We start from the raw sequence: 23673 nt of genomic DNA, 5'->3' as shown, positions 1-23673 counted from the left end.
ATCTCATATGCTGCAGGCAAAGATGCCCTGAGGCATGGTACGTTGGCGAGACCAAGCAAAGACTACAGCAACAAATGAATGGACACTACACAACAGTAAACTGACAGGAATGTTCCCTTCCAGTCGGAGAACACTTCAGTGGTCTGGGACAATCAACCTCTGACCTCAGGTGACCATCCTCCTCGGTAGACTTCGGAACAGGCAACAACGCAAAGTGGCTGAGCAGAGGCTGATAGCCAAGTTCGATACCCATGGGGATGGCCTCAAGCAGAACCTTGGGTTCATGTCACACTATAGGTGACGACTGCACCACTCAGACACAAACGCATACACTCTCTCACATTCACATGCACATGCGCACGCACACACTCAGACTCGTATCCCTGTACACTATCACCCATATGCACACACCTATATAAATTTCTGGGGTGAATTTGTACTTGAAGAATTACATTTTATTTTGCTCAAAAACTGCATGAATCCATGTAAGATACTGTAAATCCTTTTTTTGGATTAGAATCAGTCTGAACATTGGGGCACAGACAGCCTCATACAGGGCACCTCACATGTTCAGTGCATTATCTGGGCCTATGTGGCACCAATTGTTACAGTTCACTTGAGAACGTAACTTTTAAAAAACAAAGTTCTGGGGTATGGACAAACTGAAACCAACATGGTCATTCTAAAAGATGAGACTTAACAAACAATCCAGGTCTTTTTCAGTATATAATTTCAGTTACATTACGCTATAAACTTTTGCTAATAAATTCTGTGTCTTACATTCTTCACTGGGTAATCCAAGATGGAGGACGAGAAAAATTTCTGGCTGTAACAGCTGCTCCTTTGAGGTATTTTAGATGTTGGAGATGATTTCCTTGAACTCCAATTTCATTATTTTGGAACTTTGGAGGGGAAAAAAAAGTCAAAACAACAGCAGTTTTAAAAGGGAGAGGTACAGACAAAGGAAGTACATGGTGAGGTCTGTGCAAGAGAGAGAGAGAAACTGACACCACGGTGAACCTGCACAGTTACTGCCTTGGCTGTTTGAATTCATGTATCGCTGGACATCGGAGTGCATCTGGGAAAATGAACAAAGTGAAATTCACAGCTGATCTTGGAGGAAGTCACAGTACAGAAACAGATAAGTGAATAGTTTTAAGTGTGGTCTACAGTAGTGAGTAGAGTGGGTTCTTTCTTGATTGTTTTTTGAGATATGTGTCTTGATTAAACTTAAAATATAATCCATAAGTATTAATTTAACCTGGAGCAGTGTTTTGTAGAGGAATAAGACGGTGTTATTTTCTGGGTCTGAAGATTGTGAAAGAGCAATAAAATAGCTTTTAGTAGAGTGATACGCGCTTTTTGTCAGATGTGGGAGTTTAAGGAGAGTTTATGGGTTACTGTGGATTATATCTGCCATAAATGCTGTTGGTTGCGAATCGGTTGGAAAGACAATTAGAAGCAATGAGGAATTTGCAACAGCAACAGTATGTGATAGATGGCAGTTATAGGAAGGGGGGAAAGTCTCAGATACAGTCACATAGATGGGTTAACTCCAGGAAAGGTGAGACATAGGCAGCTAGTGCAGGAGCCTTCTGTGGCTCTACTCATTTCAAACAAGTATGCTGTTTTGGAACATGTAGGGCGTGATGGATTCTCAGGGGAACATAGCAAGAACAGCCAAGTTTCTGGTATTGAGACTGGCTCTAATGCAACAAGGGGTACGTTGGATTCCAAGAGATCAATTGTGTTGGGGGACTCTCTAGTACAAACAGACATTTCTGTAGCCAGCAGCGAAAAATCAGAATGGTGTGTTGCTTCCCTGGTGCCAGGGTCACGAATGTCTCAGAGAGGGTCCAGAATGTTCTCACGGGGGAGAGGGGCCAGCAAGAGGTCATTGTATGCATTGGAACCAACGACATAGGAAGGGAAAGGTTGAGATTCTGAAGGGAGATTACAGAGAGTTAGGCAGGAATTTAAAAAGGAGGTCCTCAAGAGTAGTAATATGTGGATTACTCCCAGTGCTACAAGCTAGTGAGGGCAGGAATAGGAGGATAGAGCAGATGAATGCATAGCTGAGGATCTGGTGTTTGGGAGAAGGATTCACATTTGCACCATTGGAATCTCTTTTAGGGTAGAAGTGACCTGTACAAGAAGGACAGTTTGCACCTAAATTGGAAGGGGACTAATATACTGGCAGGGAAATTTGCTCGAGCTGCTCAGGAGGATTTAAACTAGTAAGGTGAGGGGGGGAAGAGATAGTGAGAAAAGAGATCAATCTGAGACTGGTACAGTTGAGAACAGAAGCGAGTCAAACAGTCAGGGCAGGCAGGGACAAGGGAGGACTAATGAATTAAATTGCATTTATTTCAACGCAAGGGGCTGAACAGGGAAGGCAGATGAACTCAGGGCATGGTTAGGAACATAGGACTGGGATATCATAGCAATTACAGAAACATTAGCTCAGGGATGGACAGGATTGGCAGCTGAATGTTCCAGGATACAAATGCTACAGGAAGGATAGAAAGGGAGGCAAGAGAGGAGGGGGAGTGGTGTTTTTGATAAGGGATAGCATTACAGCTGTGCTGAGGGAGGATATTCCTGGAAATATATCCAGGGAAGTTATTTGGGTGGAACTGAGAAATAAGAAAGGGATGATCACCTTATTGGGATTGTATTATAGACCCCTGAGTCGTCAGAAGGAAACTGAGAAACAGACTTGTAAGGAGATCTCCGCTGTCTGTAAGAATAATAGGGCGGTTATGGTAGGGGATTTTAATTTTCCAAACATCGACTGGGACTGCCATAGTGTTAAAGGTTTAGATGGAGAGGAATTTAAGTGTGTACAGGACAATTTTCTGATTCAGTATGTGGATGTACCTACTAGAGAAGGTGCAAAGCTTGACCTACTCTTGGGAAATAAGGCAGGGCAGATGACTGAGGTGTCCGTGGGGGAGCACTTTGGGGCCAGCAACCATAATTCTATTAGATTTAAAATAGTGATGGAAAAGGATAGACCAGATCTAAAAATTGAAGTTCTAATTTGGAGAAAGGCCAATTTTGATGGTATTAGGTAAGAACTTTCAAAAGCTGATTGGGGGCAGATGTTCACAGGTAAAGGGACAGCTGGAAAATGGGAAGCCTTCAGAAATGAGAAAACAAGAATCCAGAGAAAATATATTCACGTTAGGGTGAAAGGAAAGGCTAGTAGGTATAGGGAATGCTGGATGACGAAAGAAATTGAGGGTTTGGTTAAGAAAAAGAAGGAAGCATATGTCAGGTATAGACAGGATAGATCGAGTGAATCCTTAGAACAGTATAAAGGCAGTAGGAGTATACTTAAGAAGGGAATCAGGAGGGCAAAAGGGGAAGATGAAATAGCTTTGGCAAACAGAGTTAAGGAGAATCCAAAGGGTTGTTGCAAATACATTAAGGACAAAAGGATAGCAAGGGAGAGAATAGGGCCTCTCAAAGATCAGCAAGGCGGCCTTTGTGAGGAGCCGCCGAAGATACGAGATGAGTATTTTGCATCAGTATTTACTGTGGAAAAGGATATGGAAGATATAGACTGTAGGGAAATAGATGGTGACATCTTGCAAAATGTCCATATTACAGAGGAGGAAGTGCTGGATGTCTTGAAACGCATAAAGGTGGATAAATCCCCAGGACCTGATCAGGTGTACCCAAGAACTCTGGGCCTCTTGCTGAGATATTTGTATCATCGATAGTCACAGATGAGGTGCCAGAAGGCTGGAGGTTGGCTAACATGGTGCCACTGTTTTAAGAAGGGTGGTAAGGACAAGCCAGGGAACTGTAAACCAGTGAGCCTGACGTCAGTGGTGGGCAAGTTATTGGAGGGAATCCTGAGGGAAAGGATGTACATGTATTAGGGATAGTCAACATGGCTTTGTGTGTTGGAAATCATGTCTCACAAACTTGATTAAGTTTTTTGAAGAAGTAACAAAGAAGATTGAGGGCAGAGCAATAGATGTGATCTATAAGGCGTTCGACAAGGTTCCCCATGGTTAACAAAGTTAGGTCTCATGGAATAAAGGGAGAACGAGCCAATTTGGATACGGAACTGGCTCAAAGGTAAAAAACAGGGTTGTGGAGGAGGGTTGTTTTTCAGACTGGAGGCCTGTGACCAGTGGAGTGCCACAAGGATCGGTTTTGGGTCCTCTACTTTTTGTCATATACATAAATGGTTTGGATGTGAGCATAAAAGGTACAGTTAGTAAGTTTGCTGATGACACAAAAATTGGAGGTGTAGTGGACAACAAAGAGGGTTACCTCTGATTACAACAGGATCTTGGCCAGATGGGCCAATGGGCTGAGAAGTGGCAGATGGAGTTTAACTCCGATAAATGCGAGGTGCTGCGTTTTGGGAAAGCAAATCTTAGCAGGACTTATACACTTAATGGTGAGGTCCCAGAGAGTGTTGCTGAACAAAGAGACCTTGGAGTGCAGGTTCATAGCTCCTTGAAAATGGAGTCGCAGGTAGATAGGATAGTGAAGAAGGCGTTTGGTATGCTTTCCTTTATTGGTCAGAGTATTGAGTACAGGAGTTGGGAGGTCCTGCTGCGGCTGTACAGGACATTGGTTAGCCCATTGTTGGAATATTGCATGCAGTTCTGGTCCTCTTTGTATCGGAAAGATGTTGTGAAACTTGAAAGGGTTCAGAAAAGATTTACAAGGATGTTGCCAGGGTTGGAGGATCTGAGTTAGAGGGAGAGGCTGCACAGGCTGGGGCTGTTTTCCCTGGAGTGTCGGAGGCTGAGGGGGTGACCTTTATAGAGGTTTACAAAATTGAGGGGCATGGATAGGGTAAATAGACAGTCTTTTCCCTGGGGTCAGGGAGTCCAGAACTAGAGGGCATAGGTTTAGGGTGAGAGGGGAAAGATATAAAAGAAACCTACGAGGCAACATTTTCACGCAGAGGGTGGTACGTGTATGGAATGAGCTGCCAGAGGAAGTGGTGGAGGCTGGTACAATGCAACATTTAAGAGGCAATTGGATGGGTATATGAATAGGAAGGGTTTGGAGTGATATGGGCTGGGTGCTGGCAGGTGGAACTAGCTGGGTTGGGATATATGGTCGGCATGTTCAGTTGGACCGAGGGTCTGTTTCCATGCTGTACATCTGTGACTCTATTTAAAGTGAAAACAGGCTGAAAATGAATTAATTTATAGCTCATGCTCTGTGCTGCATTTGAAAACATCTACACTTCTACAAATGTAACTTCTGCTACTTTCAGATGTCCATTTTCAAGATCTTAAAATTGAGATAATATTCTATAATTGCTTGAATTAAAAATTAAAATGTTGCCCTTTAACTTTTAAAATATTTTTAAACTGCAACATTTACTAAGGAAGTAATTAAAATTGTTTTGTTCTCACCTCATTCATCCAGGACTATACTTTTAAGTGTCATCTCCTTACTGAATGAACCAAACACGTTTTCACCAGCCAATGTGGATGCCTCAGTCATGTTCAGAAAATGGAGAGATAGCAAAGGGAAAGATAAAGAATATGCTGAAATCATCAGGTAAGAAACTTAGATTTTAAAAGTGAATTTAAAGTGAAGTTCTCTCCGCTGCCTGCCTCCTTGCACCACCACCACCTTGTGAACTGGAATTCTTCTCCAATGCACACAAATGGCTGATCAATGCATAATTGAATCATCTATCATCCTAATGACTATTTATTCATAAAGCAGTTTTTGGAAAGTGTTGCTGTTCAGAATTGAATATTCAGCCACCCTAAAATTGGGCATAAGTAGGAATCTAGTAGTATGGTTATTGCTTGATCAAACTCTGATCTCCAGCAACTGCAGTCCTTACTTTCTCCACACTTAATATTGTCCCATAGCTTTTATATTGGCCTGCTTCGAAACAGCTTGGAAATAAAACGCGTGCTTAATTTTTAAGTCAGATCACCACATTGTACTAAAAGCTTCCCTGCTAAATGTATTCTCTGGAAAAATTCACGCTTGGTTAATTATTATTAATATCATGTATTGCATCTTGTACAAATCAATATTGGTCCCTCTAAAACACGGTTATAAACAAATGCAAAATACAAAGTATAATTGCATCCATGTAGCTTTAAATAAACTGGATCCTTTTTGCTCTGCACCCACTCCATTTATGGATGTAGTTGCAGTGTATTGTTCATATTACTTTTCTGATTCATACCACTTTGGGGGAAACTCTATACACAACTCCTCTTCCCAGCTGACCTGTAACAGCATATTAAGTAACATTGATTTCACTTTTTTGTAAAACAAGATTTGCATTTTAAACATTGTACAGGGGAGTGCAGTTAAAGAAGCCACCTTTATGAATGTGTTCAGATATTGCTTTTTTTTTGTGGTTTGGAAAATACCTATTCCAATTGTATTTGACCACAGAAAATACCAACTGCTCTGTTCTTAGATAGTACCTGACCATGTCTCTCTGGCTGTCCCTCAATAGCAGCAGCAATAATCTGTAATTTCACACTGCCTTTAACATGGTAAAATATACTAAAGAGCTTCACTGGGGCATTATCAAACAAAATTTGACACTGAATCATGTAAGGAGCTAATATCCGGCATTTGGTAGATTTTGAGGACAATCTTAAAGGGGAACTTAAAGAGGCAGAAAGTTTAAATGGAGAATTTCTGACCTTAAGGCCTTGACAGCCAATGGTATGACTGCTCGAATGATGAATGATTAAAATCAGGGGTACTCAAATAGCCAGAATTGAAGAAGCACTCATATGGAGAGCAATATAAAATGGGAGTTTAAAGATTGTGAGTGATGGGGACATAATGGTTTTATTACTGTATCAGCAATGTAAACTTTGTGTTCTGGTGGTACAGGTTTTTTCCCACCATGGTAGCTGTTGGACCTGAAATGTTTTTTAAAAAATATGGAATTGAAAACAAGTCTCACTAATGAGACCATAATGTTTTCATTATCATAGAATCGCATCTGGTCACTAGTGCCCTTTAAGAAAAGAGACTTGCCCTCCATACCGTGTTTTGTCCAGGCTCAAAATAATGTGGTTAGCTCTTAACTACTAGAGGTCAAATAGGGGATGACAAGGTGTAAGAAGGCATTGTTTAGCCAGGACCAGTGCAAGTCAGTGAGCACATGTGCTTTCTTTGCTTTGATTTGGGGGGGGGATTTTTTTACATTTTACGTTAAATCTTTTCTTTAAATTGTGCCAATTTTATGTTTTTGTAAGTTTAATGATAGAAATATATTCAATTTGTATACCCATATGATCACTCTAGTAGAAGCCTTGCAGGGTATTAAATGCAGGGTAGATCATTTCTCTCACACTACATTAGCCTGTCATGCTGCTAACATAAACATCAGCCACAGCTCTCATTTCCTGATATGTCTGCTATCATTATAAGAATATCCCCTGCAAATGAGTGTTCCACTCCATTGAACGTCAAATCAAAGTGAAGAGTAAATTATTGGGTGGCTGACTGAGTGCGTAAGAATTGTCAAATCCAGAGAGGGTAGAGTGTGTTTTAGCAGCAAATTAACTGAGCCAAGAATACAGCCAGTGATGTTACAGTGGTGCAGATTTGTAGTCATAAGCTCATCTCTGGTCAAATAATTTAGCAAGGTTGCAAACACACTGGTTCAGCCTCAGGTGGTTGCCATGGGGAGGGGTGGAACTGGTGGTTGGGGAATGCAGCATGTTGGGTGCGGAAACAGTGACTTTGTTTCTCAGCACACGTGATGAGGAAAACCTCTTGCCATTTGGGGATATCCAGCAAGCTCAGACTATATAGGTAAGAAAGGAATTAGTTCATAAAGTAAAAAGAGTACAAGAGAAACTCAGCAGGCCTGGCAGCATCTGCGGTGAGAGAGAAACTGAGTTAAGATTCTGGTCTGGTGTGACTCTTCAGACCTCCAACATCAGCAGTATATTGCTTTGGTTTAATTAGTTTCTGGGACACTGGTACCAGTCCGGAACTAAGTAGGATTTGTACTGATGGCCCAGGCTCCACTTGAGCATTGTTGGGTCTAGTTCTAGCCAATGCTATAACTAGGGAAATAGAGAGGACTTCAACCGAATAGAGGGACAAGGGATTAAATATTGCGTTACGAGATGTGCTGTTAAGAAGGATATGTTCTGCCATGTCTCTTTTCCAACACAAGTGTTATAAACTTGGAGAAGGGTTGTCTGCTCTGAGCCCATTAATGTAGCTAGCTTTTAAAAGTTGGAGCAGTAGTAGTTTCTGTACCTAGCTACCTTTGTACCGAAGATGGTACCGTAAGTGGTAACTTGTGAACTTTTCGCTTTACTTATGAGTACATGTAACAATAACCTTAATTCTAAAATAGCAGCAGCATGAAGGGTTGGGGTCAAGGTCCCACAGAACTAGGATTTTTAACTTTCAGTAGCTGTTGGCGTTTGGAAGCTGCTGTACATCTCTCCCTGCGACAGCAAACGCTTGATCTCTTTCTCTCAGTTTTTGCTTGTTCTTTCCCCCCTTGTACTAACGTTGCATGTGCGACAATCTATTTTACTGAATTTCCCTTTGCAAAGGATGTATTTGTGGGATGTTACTATGTTGGGACCGTCGCTGTTTAGTAGTGAAATAATCTATTATTCTGTTAAGCTTTCCAATCTAGTTAGGTTATTCCAATTCTTTCTTTTATTTGTATTTAACTATAGGGTAAGAATAAAGGGTGTTTTGTTTCAAGCATGATAATTTGACCAATAGAATTGCATCTGAAACATAATGCTTACACTTGCCATTAAAAATAACAAAAAGTTGGGATCTAGCCCATCTTAATATATTTTGAGGGGGTTTGAGCTGGTCCATAATAACTGGGCAATGAGATAAATAAATAAATAAATATAGTCAAAGGTCAAAGTTATTGATGGAGGAAATGATAAACCGACTATGTCCAAGAAAGAAAGTGAGTATGAATCGAAGAATCAACTAGCAGATGATCTACCAAAGTAAAGGTTCTGTATCTGAATACACATAGCATTAAAAACAGAAGTGAACAGAATATGCATGTGAAGTTGAATTATTATGATCCGGTAGCCATTGCAGAGATTTGACTGCAGAATAATATGAATCTTGAAGGAAACAGAACATTTTGGAATAAGTGGAAACGGGGGAATAAACCAGGCTTTGTCAATTAATGATGGTACTAGCGATGAATGACCTGGAATCAGAAAGCCAGTTTAGGTAGAAATGATTCAGGGTAGAAGTCACTTGTGGGAATGGTGTACTGACTTCCTAATGGAAACTCAGAGTGGGGCACAAAGGAAGAACTAGAGACTTTATCAGAAAGGCACAGAAATAATTATGGGAGATTTTAATCTGCAGATCAGCAGGTAAAATTAGATGGGCGAAGGTAATTTTCTGTTTATAAAAACTCAGTTTAGCTTCTTAGAATTGCATGCTCTGTATCTGACCACGCAGCAGGCTATATTAGACATGCTCTATATACTCTACATTGAACGTGTATCTTGCTTCAATCTTCATTGTAGAGGATACAAGTAACCTCTCAGTAGCAATGATAAGGCAGAAATGGAACTCCAAGGTACTCTGAATGATCACAATCATTAGAGAGTAACTTTACTGAGTAAATTGTTGAGCTGTGGGCTGACAAGTGACCAGATTCTGATGGACTTCATTGTTGGTTTTCAAATTATTAAAATTTCTTCAAAGAGAGAAGGCAAGGAAATACAGACTAATTGGCTTAGCATCTGTCATTGGGAAAATGTTAGAAACTATTATTAAAAAAGCCATAGCAGGACACTGAATAAGTCTAAGGAAATCAGGCAGAGGTCACAGTCAATATGGCCTACCTAGTCAATATGGCTTGTCAACCAAGTCAGTGTAGTTTGTCAAAGGAAAATCATATTTGACTAATCTATTTGAGTTCCTTGCGGACATAACACATGCTGTTTCTAAGGTGGGTGTGCTATACTTGGTTTCAATGAGACACTTGATAAGGTGCCACATCAAAGGTTATTGAGGAAAATAAAGGCTCACCATACACAGTAGTATATTGACATGGATAGAAGATTAACTGGTTAATGGGATGCAGAGAGTAGGGAAGAGGAGTCGTTTTCAGTTGGCAAGATGTATTGATTGGTGTGCCAGACGGTGCTAGGATCTCAGATCTTTACAGTTTATATAAATGATTTAGATGAAAGGACATGTATGGTAGCTAGATTTGCTGGCAACCACAAATGCAGGTAGCAAAGTAAGTTGTGACAGTTTCAAAAAGATATTGATTAAGCGAGTAGACAAAGATGTGACAAATATACAATGTGGGAAAATGTCAAACTATCCATTTTGGCAAGAAGAATAAAAATGCAGCAAATTAGAATTCCCTTTTATTGTCATGTGCACTCAAATGAGTGCAGTGAAAAGTTGCCGCTTATGGGGCCATCCTAGGTTCAGGATAAGTACAGGTAGAGAGTTAAGTATTTGGTACAAAATTGAAAAAATAGTAAATAATAGAAGTTCAGCATAAGAATTCAAAGTCTGTGCCAGCACCTAGCCTCTATACTGCACTGGCCCAAGTCTCCAGATGATGCCTGGCTTCAAAACTCACCTCCATTCTACGAGGGCCTCACCTCCCCCGCGGCAACTTCGAGTCTGCAAGGTCCTCCCCCCCCCCCCCCCCCCCCCCCCCCCCGCAGGATGGATGTAACTGCGGAAAAGTTTCAGACAAATTTTTATTCACTTGTGGGTCATGATTATTATTGTCTGGCCAGCATTTGTAGTCTGTCAATAGTTGCCCTTGAGAAGGTGGTGGTGATGATTTACTGCACTAATACCTGGAATAGCCAGGATGACTTGAGGAAAGGTTTCACAGACTAGGTGTATATCCACTGCAGTTTATACAGTAAGAGACAACTTAATCGAAACATACAATCCTGAAGGGACCTTGTCAGAGTAGATGTGGAGAGGATGTTTCCTCTTATGGGTGAATCTGGAGGCAAAGTTCTTACAATACAGAAAGAGGCTCTTTGGCCCATGTCTGCACTGGTCATCAAACATCCATCTATTCTAATTGCATTTTCTAGCACTTGGCCTGAGGCCTCGCGTGCTATAGGATTTCAAGTTCTCATCTAAATAGTTCTTAAAAATCTTGAGGATTACTGACTCTACCATCCTTTCAGGCAGTGAGTTCTAGAGACCCACATCACTCCATGAAAATGATTTTTCTCAAATTCTGTCTGAACCTCCTGCTCATTACCTGAAAACTGTGCCCCTGCTTATTGACCCCTCTACTAAAGGGACACATTTGCCCCATGTACCTTCCCAAGCCCCTCAGAACTTTGTGTAACTCAGTCAGATTCTCAACTCCTGACCCCATCCTGCCAGCCAGCCCTCTCTGCTCTAATGAAAACAGCCACAGCCTGTCCAGTCTCTCTCTAGCCCTGGTAAGTCTCTTCTGCGTTCTCTCTAATGCAATCACATCCTTCCTATAATATTGTGACCAGAACTGTGCCCTTTTCTGTGCCTAGAACTAGATGTCTCTGTTTAAAAATCAGGGGTTGCCTGTTTAAAGCAGATGAAGTGAAATGTTTCACTGAAAGTAGTGTGTCTTTGGAATGCTCTTCTGACATTATGGTGGGAACAGAGTTCTTAAATATTTTTAAGGCAGAGTTGGATCGTTTTTTGATAAGCAAGGGCTTGAAAGATTCAGGCATTGGCAGTAATCTGGATTGGAAGTTACAATCATATTGGCCATGACCTTATTGAATATGGAGAGGCTTATGGGCTGAATGGTCTACTCCTACTTCTGTGAATATGAACCAGGTGAGAACTGGAAGTTTATGGAGAGGCATTGGATTAGAATGCTGTAGTCAAACAGGAATATAGACAAGTCAGGAATGGAAAAAGAAATATAGTTGGCCTTTATCATTGTCACATATAATGTCATTTGCGAATTTGCTATGAACTGTCAGAGCAGACATTTAAGGAGAAAGAGCTATTAGTCCTAATAAAAATCATAAATACCATTCATTGGGAATGAGGTTGAAGGGAGCAGGTGAGTGGATCTTATGGCCAAAAAACCCACAATGCAACAAAAACAACCAGTTGTATTTATATTAACATAATAACCATCTCAAGGTGTTTTACCGAGGCAATTTAAAATACATATGACACTGAGTCCATAGGAACTGTTACAGCAGCTGATCAAAAAGTTGATTTTAAAGAGTGCCTTAAATGAGAAAGCAAATTTAGAGATGGAGAAGCTTGAGGGAATTCCCAAGCTTGGGCATTAGGCATATAAAAGTGAGGTCACCGATGGGGAAATGACTAAGATTGGAGATATTGAAGGATTGAATTAGACATGTGAAGATATATTTTCTAGCTGGCAGTGGTGATAGAGGTACAGAGAGGCAAGGCCCTGGAAAGATTTGAGTACAAGGATAAGAATTTTAAGCAGAGATAAAGGATAAACCAGCGAAAGATGTGGGTTTAGGCTCAGGCAGCCAGAGAGCCTACGGAATCTTGATTGGGTGATTCAGGCAGGGAGGCAACCGAGGCAGCTAATTTGGATTGTTTCAATCTTAGTGACAATGCAACCATAAAGTACACAAGATCCTGACACACTTGTTGGAGGAGGTGGGAATAGAAGACAAGAAGTCATGTCCCAGTAGAGGAGAGAAGCCTCTGCAAAAGTTGCTGAAAGGACATCTGTGTCACTGTGCTGTCTGCTTTACCCACCTTGGCATAGCTTCTGGCTGTGCTAGGTTTTATACTTAAAACGTGACCTTTTCTGTTAGCCTTGCTGTTTAAGTACGAACATTACTTGAAAAATAAAGACGATCTTGTATTCTGTTAACTATTAGGGTACTTTTTTAAAGATTTGCAGATTAAGTGTTATTAAAAATTTGCAGTTACCAAGGATGTAAAGTTTTGTACAACATCTGATTCTGTTTGAACTCTAATTTTATATAAATCACCTGAATGACACTTCCTACCAAAGGTGCTGCTGCTCCTCCGAGATCAACTTAGTGACCAAAAGGTAGCCGGTAGAGACAGCTTTTTGTTTAAACTAGCTGAAAATGTCAAGTAGGCATCATAAACCAGTGCTACACATTACCCCCTGGTACAAATGTAATTAAGTGTCACTTCTGCAATTCCCAGTTTAAAGCTGGCAAAAATTGAAAACCTTCAATACCAGTAAACAAGAAACAAATTGATGGTTATTTCTGAATTTCAAGAACAAATTGTGCAAGCACAGTGGCTCAGTGCAGCCTCACAGCTCCAAGGACCCAGGTTCATTTCCAGCCTCAAGCAACTGTCTATGGGGAGTTTGCACATTCTCCCTGTCTGTGTGGGTTCCCCCCCTCCCCCGGGTGTTCCGGTTTCCTCCCACAGTCTAGAGATGTGCAGGTTAGGTGGATTAGCCATGCTAAATTGTGCCGCAATGTCTAAGGATATGCAGGCTAGGTGGATTAACCATGGGAAAAGCAGGGTTACAGGGGTAGAGGTAGGTCTGGGTCGGTATGGACTCAGGCCAACTGGCCTGCTTGCACACTAGGGATTCTATGAACTTTCAGAAAGTGCAGTCAGTTGGAAAAGTATGTTTTTTTATTGGATTACTCACTTATCTATAAATGGAGATGGCTTGGCCCATTTTGTACAGGACCGGCATGAACAGGATGCTGACACTTACAACGTGTCTTGTTGCATTAAAATAATCTTTCTCCAGCCTTTTCATGACAGACCTGATATCCTTCCGAAAGTAAAATTCTTTGCATGTTGGAGATCTGAAATAAAAACAGATTGCTGGAGAATCTGTGGAAAGAGAAACTGCATTAATGTTTGATTCCAAAATGACAACTCTTCGGTTCTAAAGGAGCCTGTAAAAATGTGTTTTATGCTGTAGAAAAAAGGGTGAGAAGTAGCAAATGGAAGAGATGATTAAGACACTATAGGGTAAAGGGAATGCACTTTGTACTAAAGAGATGTAGATAGTTTTTAATGGTAAATATTGATAACAGAAAATAGGTCAGGTTTACTGAGAATCCATGGAAACAAGATGCTGTCTAAATAGAGGGCAGAGTTCACAGTCTTTAATTTTGAGTTCAAACTATGAAGTGCCTAAGTTGAGAATTAGATATTGTTCCTCCAACTTGTGTTGATTTCACTGGAGCACTTCCATATGTCTAGGACAGAAATATTGGTGTGAGAGCAAACTACAATATTGAAATGGCAAGAACTGAAATGTTGGAGCTTTTAAAGGACAAGTGTTAGACAAAGCAACCATCCAGTTTGGTCTCACCAATGAAGGCAACAAGTATGGTGGGCAGCATATGTTCTTTATAAATTCCGTCAGAGAAAGTGATATTGAACTGCTACACTCTATTTAGTATAGGTGTGTCTGCAAAGCTACAACTAATGAGAGATTTCAAGAAGAAACGGTAATATATTTGCAATTCATAATGGTGTGTACCTTGGAGAGAATCTGTAGGTTGTATTCATCTGCTGCCATCATCTTTTTAAATAGTGTAGTTATGGCCTTAGAAAATTTCTATCTTAGGAAAACCTCTGCATCAGATCCCACTACTGTTAATGCACATTTTAAAAATACATTCATGGGACAAGGACATCGCTGGCAAGGCCAGCATTTATTGCCCATCCCTAACTGCTCAGATGCAGTTAAGAGTCAACCACATTGCTATGGGTCTGGAGTCACATGTCAGCCAGACCAGGTAAGGATGGCAGTCTCCTTCCCTAAAGGATATTAATGAACCAGATGAGCTTTTTCCAACAATTAGCAATGGATCATGATCATTAAACTATTAATTCCAGATTTTTCTATTGAATTCAAATTCCACCAACTGCCATATTGGCATTCAAACTTTGGTCCCCAGAACATTGCAAGGGTGCCTGTATTAACAGTCCAGTGATACCACCAGGCCATTGCTTCCCCATTGATGGTGGGGTAATGGATGTGGCGCCAGTCACATACGTTGGGAGCATAGGCTGTCAGGGAAGGATGTGGTGGAAATGTGGGACTTTTTCAAGGAGCAGATACGACGTGTCCTTGATATGTATGTACCGATCAGGCAGGAAAGAAATGGTCGTGTGAGGGAGCCTTGGTTGACGAGGGAGGTTGAATGTCTAGTAAAGAGGAAGAAGGAGGCTTACATAAGGTTGAGGAAACAAGGTTCAGACAGAGCAGTGGAGGGATACAGGATAGCCAGAAGGGACCTGAAGAAAGGGATTAGGAGAGCTAAGAGAGGGCATGAAAAATCCCTGGCGGATAGGATCAAGGATAACCCCAAGGCATTCTATGCGTATGTGAGAAACCTGAGAATGACGAGAACGAGGGTAGGTCCGATCAAGGACAGTGGTGGGAGACTGTGTATTGAGTCGGAAGAGATAGGAGAGGTCTTGAACAAGTACTTCTCTTCAGTATTTACGAACGAGAGGGACTGTATTGTTGAAGAGGAGAGTGTGAAACGGACTGATAAGCTAGAAGAGATATCTGTTAGGAAGGAAGATGTGTTGGACATTTTGAACAACTTGAGAATAGACAAGTCCCCCGGGCCTGACGGGATATATCCTAGGATTATGTGGGAAGCAAGAGAGGAAATTGCAGTACCGTTGGCAATGATCTTCTCGTCTTCACTGGCAACGGGGATGGTACCAGGGGACTGGAGAGTAGCGAATGTTGTGCCCCTGTTCAAAAAAGGGAATAGGGATAACCCCGGGAATTACAGGCCAGTTAGTCTTACTTCTGTGGTAGGCAAAGTAATGGAAAGGGTACTGAGGGATAGGATTTACGAGTATCTGGAACGGCACTGCTTGATTAGGGACAGCCAGCACGGATTTGTGAAGGGTAGGTCTTGCCTTACAAGTCTTATTGAATTCTTCGAGGAGGTGACCAAGCATGTGGATGAGGGTAGAGCAGTGGATGTAGTGTACATGGATTTTAGTAAGGCATTTGATAAGGTTCCCCATGGTAGGCTTATGCGGAAAGTCAGGAGGCATGGGATAGAGGGAAATTTGGCCAATTGGATAGAAAACTGGCTAACCGGTCGAAGTCAGAGAGTGGTAGTAGATGGTAAATATTCAGCATGGAGTCCAGTTACAAGTGGAGTTCCGCAGGGATCAGTTCTGGGTCCTCTGCTGTTTGTAATTTTTATTAATGACTTAGATGAGGGAGTCGAAGGGTGGGTCAGTAAATTTGCAGATGATACAAAGATAGGTGGAGTTGTGGACAGTGAGGAGGGCTGTTGTCGGCTGCAGAGGGACTTAGATATGATGCAGAGCTGGGCTGAGGAGTGGCAGATGGAGTTCAACCCTGCCAAGTGTGAAGTTGTCCATTTTGGAAGAACAAATAAGAATGCGGAATACAGGGTTAATGGTAGGGTTCTTGGTCAGGTGGAGGAACAGAGGGATCTTGGGGTCTATGTACATAGATCTTTGAAGGTTGCCACTCAGGTGGATAGAGTTTGTAAGAAGGCCTATGGAGTATTATCGTTCATTAGCAGAGGGATTGAATTCAAGAGTCGTGAGGTGATGTTGCAGCTGTACAGGACTTTGGTTCGGCCACATTTGGAGTACTGTGTGCAGTTCTGGTCGCCTCACTTTAGGAAAGATGTGGAAGCTTTGGAGAGGGTGCAGAGAAGATTTACCAGGATGTTGCCTGGAATGGAGAGTAGGTCGTACGAGGATAGGTTGAGAGTTCTCGGCCTTTTCTCGTTGGAACGGCGAAGGATGAGGGGTGACTTGATAGAGGTTTATAAGATGATCAGAGGAATAGATAGAGTAGACAGTCAGAAACTTTTTCCCCGGGTACAACAGAGTGTTACAAGGGGACATAAATTTAAGGTGAACGGTGGAAGGTATAGGGGAGATGTCAGGGGTGGTTTCTTCACCCAGAGAGTGGTGGGGGCATGGAATGCGCTGCCCGTGGTAGAGTCAGATTCATTGGCGACCTTTAAGCGGCATTTGGATAGGTACATGGATGGGTGCTTAATCTAGGATAGAAGTTCGGCACAACATCGTGGGCCGAAGGGCCTGTTCTGTGCTGTATTGTTCTATGTTCTATGTTCAAGCAGGCTGGTTTCTCCTGGATGGTGGTTCTTGAGGGTTGTTGGAACTGAACTCATCCAGGCAAGTGGGAGTATTCCATCACACTCCTGACTTATGTCTTGTAGATGATAGACAGGCTTTGGGAGTCAGGAGGTGAAGTACTTATGCAAGTAGGGAGGTGATGGCCTACAGGTATTATCGCTGGACTATTGATCCAGAGAGCCAGCTAATGTAAACTCATGTGATTCAGTATTGTCCTTTAGGGAAGAAAACTACTGTCTTTACCCTGTCTGGCTTACATGTGATTTCAGACACACAGCAATGTGGTTGACTCTTAACTACCCTCTGGGCAATTGGGGATAGGCAAAAAATGCTGCCTAGCCAGCGAGCCCTCATCCTGTGAATGAATAAAGAAAACAAATTCTAACCTGTTCTTGTTGCATTATGTATATTGTTAATCCAGTTCTGTTTCTGATCAGTGGTAACCCCAGGATGTTGATAGTGGGGATTCAGTGACAGTAACCTCAGTGAATGTAAAGGAGCAGTGGTTAGACTGTCTTCCTGGAGAAGATCATTCCCTGGCATTTGTGTGGGGTAAATGTTACTTGCCACTTTCCATCTCAAACCTGAATTTTGATTTGATTTGATGGTCATACATACTGAGATCGTGCAAAGTGCCGACTGATGTGAGATTGTTAGCATTGGAGAATTTTTTTAACTTTTTGTCGGTAGGAGCTGGTAAGGAATGGCCCATATCTCCGGAGTCACTTTCAATATTTCCACTTCTTAAGCAGCTATTTCTTTCTGGTAAAACTCCCAATTTTATGTTAATTTGAGGGAACTTTTAAGCTTCATCTCCATCATCGACAATACTTTGCTTTCATTTTATGCTTCTTTTTATTGTCTTAATAATATGCCACGGTGGGCTACTGACGATTTTAAGCAATTGTTAAGAAATGAATTGGACGTATGGTGATCATGAATTGTGGTTCCTAATTGGTGAGGTCATTTCTGTTCTCCAGATCAAAATGGAAATTTGTGCACAGGGCAATTATTTATTGTTACCTTATTTTTCTTATTAGAAAACAAGTGCTTTCAACCAAGGCTGAAGCTGAAAAGGATGGTGTGAAGGTTCCAACCACACTGGCTGAATATTGTATTAAGACCAAAGTGCCTTCCAGTGACAACAGTTCAGACTTGCTTTATGATGATTTATATGATGACGATATAGATGAAGAGGAGGAGGAAGGAGAAGACGCTGATTGCTACGATGATGAGGACTCTGGAAACGAGGAGTCGTGACGTACACAGGCCAGAAAGGGAGCAGCACTAACCTAGCAACAGCCCAGCCCAGAACTTGCCGCTTGCTGAAACCTGTTGTTTAGGTCTTGAAATGCTCCTTTTTAATGGACCTCTTAACTCCACAGACTGTCTATGAAACCTCTATACTAGACTATAACCCCACTATATAATGTAACTGGATCTGCTCATTCTCTTCAAAAAAAATCGTTCACGCCCGATTCTTACTCTTCCTGCCATGGAAGGCCTGTGTAAGCCCAGTCACCTGAATTTGTTGGGGGAGGTGGGGGTGTTCAGTGGGGAAATATGGAGACCTGTAGCACTCAGTAGTAAAATGGACTGCCAAGGTTAAGCTGCTCCTGTCACATAGTGTGCACCTCTTGATATTTTTTCTTAACTATGTGGTGAAATATTCTTTTTGGGGGATGGGGATATTGGGGAGTGTGTAGCCTACTGCTTTTTGATTCGTAAATATGTTATTATCTAGATTTACCTTTGGCAGTTTTTACAACCCACGAGTACACTGCATTCTCCAGCAATTTCCATTTGAGTTTTTTTATTGTAGAAGTAGCTGAGCTCAATCAAGATTTCTCTTTTTTTATATAAATTCTGGTCAAGCAGTCCCTTAATTTGATTTTAAATTGTTCACACCTAATAGCTGATGTTTGCTAGATCTTAGCTTATTTATTTTCTTTGCAGTCGCTGGATTTTTCACCTAACAACCAAGTTTACATGATATATAAAGCAACAGTAATAGATCTGAGAACTTTATTAAATAGAGAATTGGAAAACAGTACAGTGCACTAAATAAGACAATAGCTGTATTTACAGCAGCAGTTCCTTGGATTTTCTTTTTTCTTCTGCGATTTTTCTTTTCTTGTAGGAATCAAAAGTATTTTGTTGTCTCCTGCTCTATAAATTACTTTGTCTTTGCATCTACTAATAAAATGTGAATAAAATTTTGTTTTGTTATGAAATATGCAGGGTTTTCATTACTTTTCAAGTTAGCCATTTAATGTAACGTTATAGTTTCCCATTCAGAAATGTTAAAAATAAAAATAACAACTAAAATTGATAGATTTTTGTTCGACATGGATATTAAGGGCTACAAAATGAAGGCGGGCAAATTAAGTCAAATTCTCTATTATCTAAGTGAATGGTGGAACAGATTACTGTTTGTGGGATAGGGCAGGGAAAATGCACATTTCTGAACATAGACACAGGAGTAAATCAATTTTTTTTAAAAACTGCTTGGTAGAAAATGACGTTTGCAAAAAGGGATACAGAAGCTCTGTCTTGGGCTAATCAGCTCTCTTTTCTCTAGTAATATAAATGGTTGTGATCATTTGAGGTTGATGTTCTTGTGTTTAGCCTGATGAGTGCAAAAGGAAAAGTTAAAATATCCGTCTCTTTTCAGCAATATATATTAATAAACTTGCAGAATGAGAAAATGTTGAAAACTAATGTTCAATATAGGTAAATAACAAAGGTTGGAAGAACAGGGAAGTCCTCTATTTTGAAGATGCAAGTCCAACAGCTATACAGAAGTAAAAGGATCTAGGTGTACAAATCGGCCACCACTGAAGCTGGTGCCTCAAGTTGGCAGAGCCATTAAAAAACACAATTAGGTTTTATTTCTAGATGGATAGAACTGAAAAGTAGTAGGGGATTATTGCTAACTTCAATGGTAGATTATTTCTCTTATTTCTAACATTTATCCACTGTGAAGGTAATTGGCTCGAGCATCCCTTGTATTTTTTTAAGTTGTCTTTGCAATACTTACAGCTTTCCTGTGCTTTGGTACAGTTAAAAGCTACAATAAATGTTGTATAATTAGCTTCTCATCCCTAACTTTCCTAAATACGACGCATAGATGAGCAACATCCAACATGTAGCTGTGTTCAGCTCTAGACCGCAGGCTTGTACCTATCCCTTGAAGAATGCTATAAATGTTTGTAATTCTAACTGGGAGGGGTGGGGGGGGAGAACACTCGGACTTAATTCTTTTTCTTCAATAAACACATTTCTTCTGTTGGCTTTAGCTGTTTAAGAAATCTGCTTCCATTACTGTATGATTGTCAATGCATTTAGAACTATAGAAACTGGGAGTGCCATTTTCCACAAATTCATGTCTACTTCCTGGTATTCTGTAACTAGATGCTTTCTATTACTATAACCTAAATGTTTTAAAATAGAGCAATATTACATTTTATAAAGTAAATTCTATATCTGATATGATTGCGTCCGAGGTGTTGCATTTTTATTTTTTAAAACACCAACAATTTTTTTGACATTGCCCATTCAGCCTATCAAGTTCACTTTGTTGATGAGATGGTGCCTGATCATCCTTAACTTCACTTTCCTGCCTTTTCTCTCAACTTTTGGGGGAACTCAAGGGATGACCCTTGAACTTATGTATTTTAGCAAGACTTGTCTAATTCTATACTCCATTCCCTTTGAAATAAAGGCTAACCTTACAGTTGCCTTCCCTGGTACCTGCTGCTTATTTAGTGTTGTGCTAGTGTTTTTGCAGTCTTTATTTTAAATAATATTCAGGTCCTCAGTGATTCACAAGCGGTTATGGTGCATTAACACTTCTCATCCATTGTCATGAAATATAAATAATCATGGCTGTAACACTGATTCCTCTGCACATTGTCATCCTGGAAATAGCCCTCATCTTTTGTCGTCTTTTGGATGGCTAATCCTCTGTTCAGAGCTGAAAATGTGGTGCTGGAAAAGCACAGCAGGTCAGACAGCATCCAAGGAGCAGAAGAATCGAGGTTTCGGGCATGAGCCCTTCTTCAGGACTGAGGAGAGTGTGCCAAGCAGGCTAAGATAAAAGGTAGGGAGGAGGGACTTGGGGGAGGGGTGTTGGAAATGCGATAGGTGGAAGGAGGTCAAGGTGAGGGTGATAGGCCAGGGTGGGAGCGGAGAGGTTAGGAAGTAGATTGCAGGTTAGGAAGGTGGTGCTCAGTTCGAGGGTTGGGACTGAGACAAGGTGGAGGGAGGGGAAATGAGGAAACTGGAGAAATCTGAGTTCATCCCTTGTGGTTGGGTTCCTAGGTGGAAGATGAGGCGCTCTTCCTCCAACTGTCGTGTTGCCATGGTCTGGCGATGGAGGAGTCCAAGGACTTGCATGTCCTTGGTGGAGTGGGAGGGGGAGTTGAAGTGTTGAGCCACAGGGTGGTTGGGTTGGTTGATCCGGGTGTCCCAGAAGTGTTCTCTGAAACGTTCCGCAAGTAGGCGGCCTGTCTCCCCAATATAGAGGAGGCCACATCGGGTGCAGCGGATGCAGTAAATGATGTGTGTGGAGGTGCAGGTGAATTTGTGGTGGATATGGAAGGATCCCTTGGGGCCTTGGAGGGAAGTAAGGGGGGAGGTGTGGGCGCAAGTTTTGCATTTCTTGCGGTTGCAGGGGAAGGCGCCAGGAGTGGAGGTTGGGTTGGTGGGGGGGGTGTGGACCTGACAAGGGAGTCACGGAGGGAATGGTCTTTTCGGAGCGCTGATAGGGGAGGGGAGGAAATATATCCCTGGTGGTGGGGTCCGTTTGGAGGCGGAAATGACAACAGATGATACGATGTATATGGAGGTTGGTGGGGTGGTAGGTGAGGACCAGTGGGATTCTGTCCTGGTGGCGTTTGGAGGGGCGGGGCTCAAGGGTGGATGAGCGGGAAGTGGAGGAGATGTGGTGGAGAGCATAGTCAATAACGTCTGGGGACAAATTGCAGTCTTTAAAGAAGGAGGCTATCTGGGTTGTTCGGTATTGGAACTGGTCCTCCTGGGAGCAGATGCGGAGACGAAGGAATTGGGAATACTCCTAGGAACCCTCCAACCACAAGGGATGAACTCAGATTTCTCCAGTTTCATTTCCCCTCCCCCCACCTTGTCTCAGTCCCAACCCTCGAACTCAGCACCACCTTCCTAACCTGCAATCTTCTTCCTAACCTATCCGCCCCCACTCCAGCCTATCACCCTCACCTTGACCTCCTTCCACCTATCGCATTTCCAACACCCCTCCCCAAGCCCCTCCTCCCTACCTTTTATCTTAGCCTGCTTGGCACACTCTCCGCATTCCTGAAGGGCTCATGCCTGAAACATTGATTCTCCTGCTCCTTGGATGCTGCCTGACCAGCTGCGCTTTTCCAGCAATACATTTCCACTTCTGATCTCCAACATTTGCAGTCCTCACTTTCTCCTGTTCCTCTATTCATACTAACATACAACCTACAATACAGTAGGCTATCATAACTAGCCTAACGTGGTATTTAATCAAACACATTTTGAAAACTTCTTGTCACTGCCTCACAAGAATTAAGTGTCAGGCATTATTTTCCTTTCGTAAAACTTTTTTAAAAAAATAAAGATGTAACATTGGCAATTTTCTGATCCTCTGGCATTTTTCCATGATATAAAGATTGTTACAAGATGTTACCTGTGCATCCACCATCTTTTAATATTCTAGGTTATATTACATATGTTTTGGAACTGTGAACTGAGAGCTGAAAGTGATCTTTGAGCCGAGAGCAGCAGCTTGTTTTTAAATTATCAGTTTGTTTTTTTTAGGCTAGGCCTGGAGTCTAATTACTAGCTGATTCTTACAGTCAGAGATGTACAGCATGGAAACAGACCTGTCGGCTCAACTCATCCATGCCAACCAGATATCCCAACCCAATCTTGTCCCTTGACAGCACCCAGTCCATATCCTGCCAAACTCTTCCTATTTATATACCCATCCAAGATGTCTTTTAAATGTTGCAATTGTCTCCACCGTTTCCTCTGGCAGCTCATTCCATACACGTACCACCCTCTGCGTGAAAACGTTGCCCCTTGGGTCTCTTTTATATCTTCCCCTCTCATGCCAAACCTACTCCCCCACCCTAGGGAAAAGTCTTTGTCTATTTATCCTATCCATGCCCCTCATGATTTCATAAACCTCAGCCTCTGATGCTCCAAGGAAAACAGCCCCAAACTATTCAACCTCTGCCAATAGCTCAAATGCTCAATAGCTCAACCCTGGCAACATCTTTTTAAATCTTTTCTGAACCCATTCAAGTTTCACATCATCCTTGTGATAGGAAGACCAGAACTGCACACAATATTCCAAAAGTGGCCTAACCAATGTCATGTTGCGGCTGTACAGGACTCCTGTACTCAATACTCTGACCAATAAAGGAAAGCATACCAAACCCCTCCTTTACTATCCCATCTATCTGCGACTCTACTTTCAAGGAACTATGAACCTGCACTCCAAGGTCTCTTTGTTCAGTAACACTCCCTAGGACTTCACCATTAAGTGTGTCAGTCCTGCTAAGATTTGCTTTCCCAAAA

The 23673-nt window shown here is 41.8% G+C and overlaps 1 protein-coding gene across 1 annotated transcript in view; it reads left to right on the top strand.

The window, feature by feature from the left end:
* ube2r2 (ubiquitin-conjugating enzyme E2R 2) overlaps positions 1-20575 on the top strand; it is a 157690-nt gene extending 137115 nt beyond the window's left edge. Inside the window, exons 4-5 of the mRNA XM_072572793.1 lie at positions 5410-5544; positions 18126-20575. Of these exons, the coding sequence (XP_072428894.1) occupies positions 5410-5544; positions 18126-18345 (355 nt within the window). The 3' untranslated portion in view covers positions 18346-20575. The remainder of the gene's footprint in view (positions 1-5409; positions 5545-18125) is intronic.
* The last annotated feature ends 3098 nt before the right edge of the window (positions 20576-23673 follow it).

This window comes from Chiloscyllium punctatum, chromosome 1 (genome assembly GCF_047496795.1).
Source record: "Chiloscyllium punctatum isolate Juve2018m chromosome 1, sChiPun1.3, whole genome shotgun sequence".
NCBI classification, from domain to species: Eukaryota; Metazoa; Chordata; class Chondrichthyes; order Orectolobiformes; family Hemiscylliidae; genus Chiloscyllium; species Chiloscyllium punctatum.
Note: the sequence above shows the minus strand (reverse complement) of the source record. Positions and strands in the feature narration are given on the sequence as shown.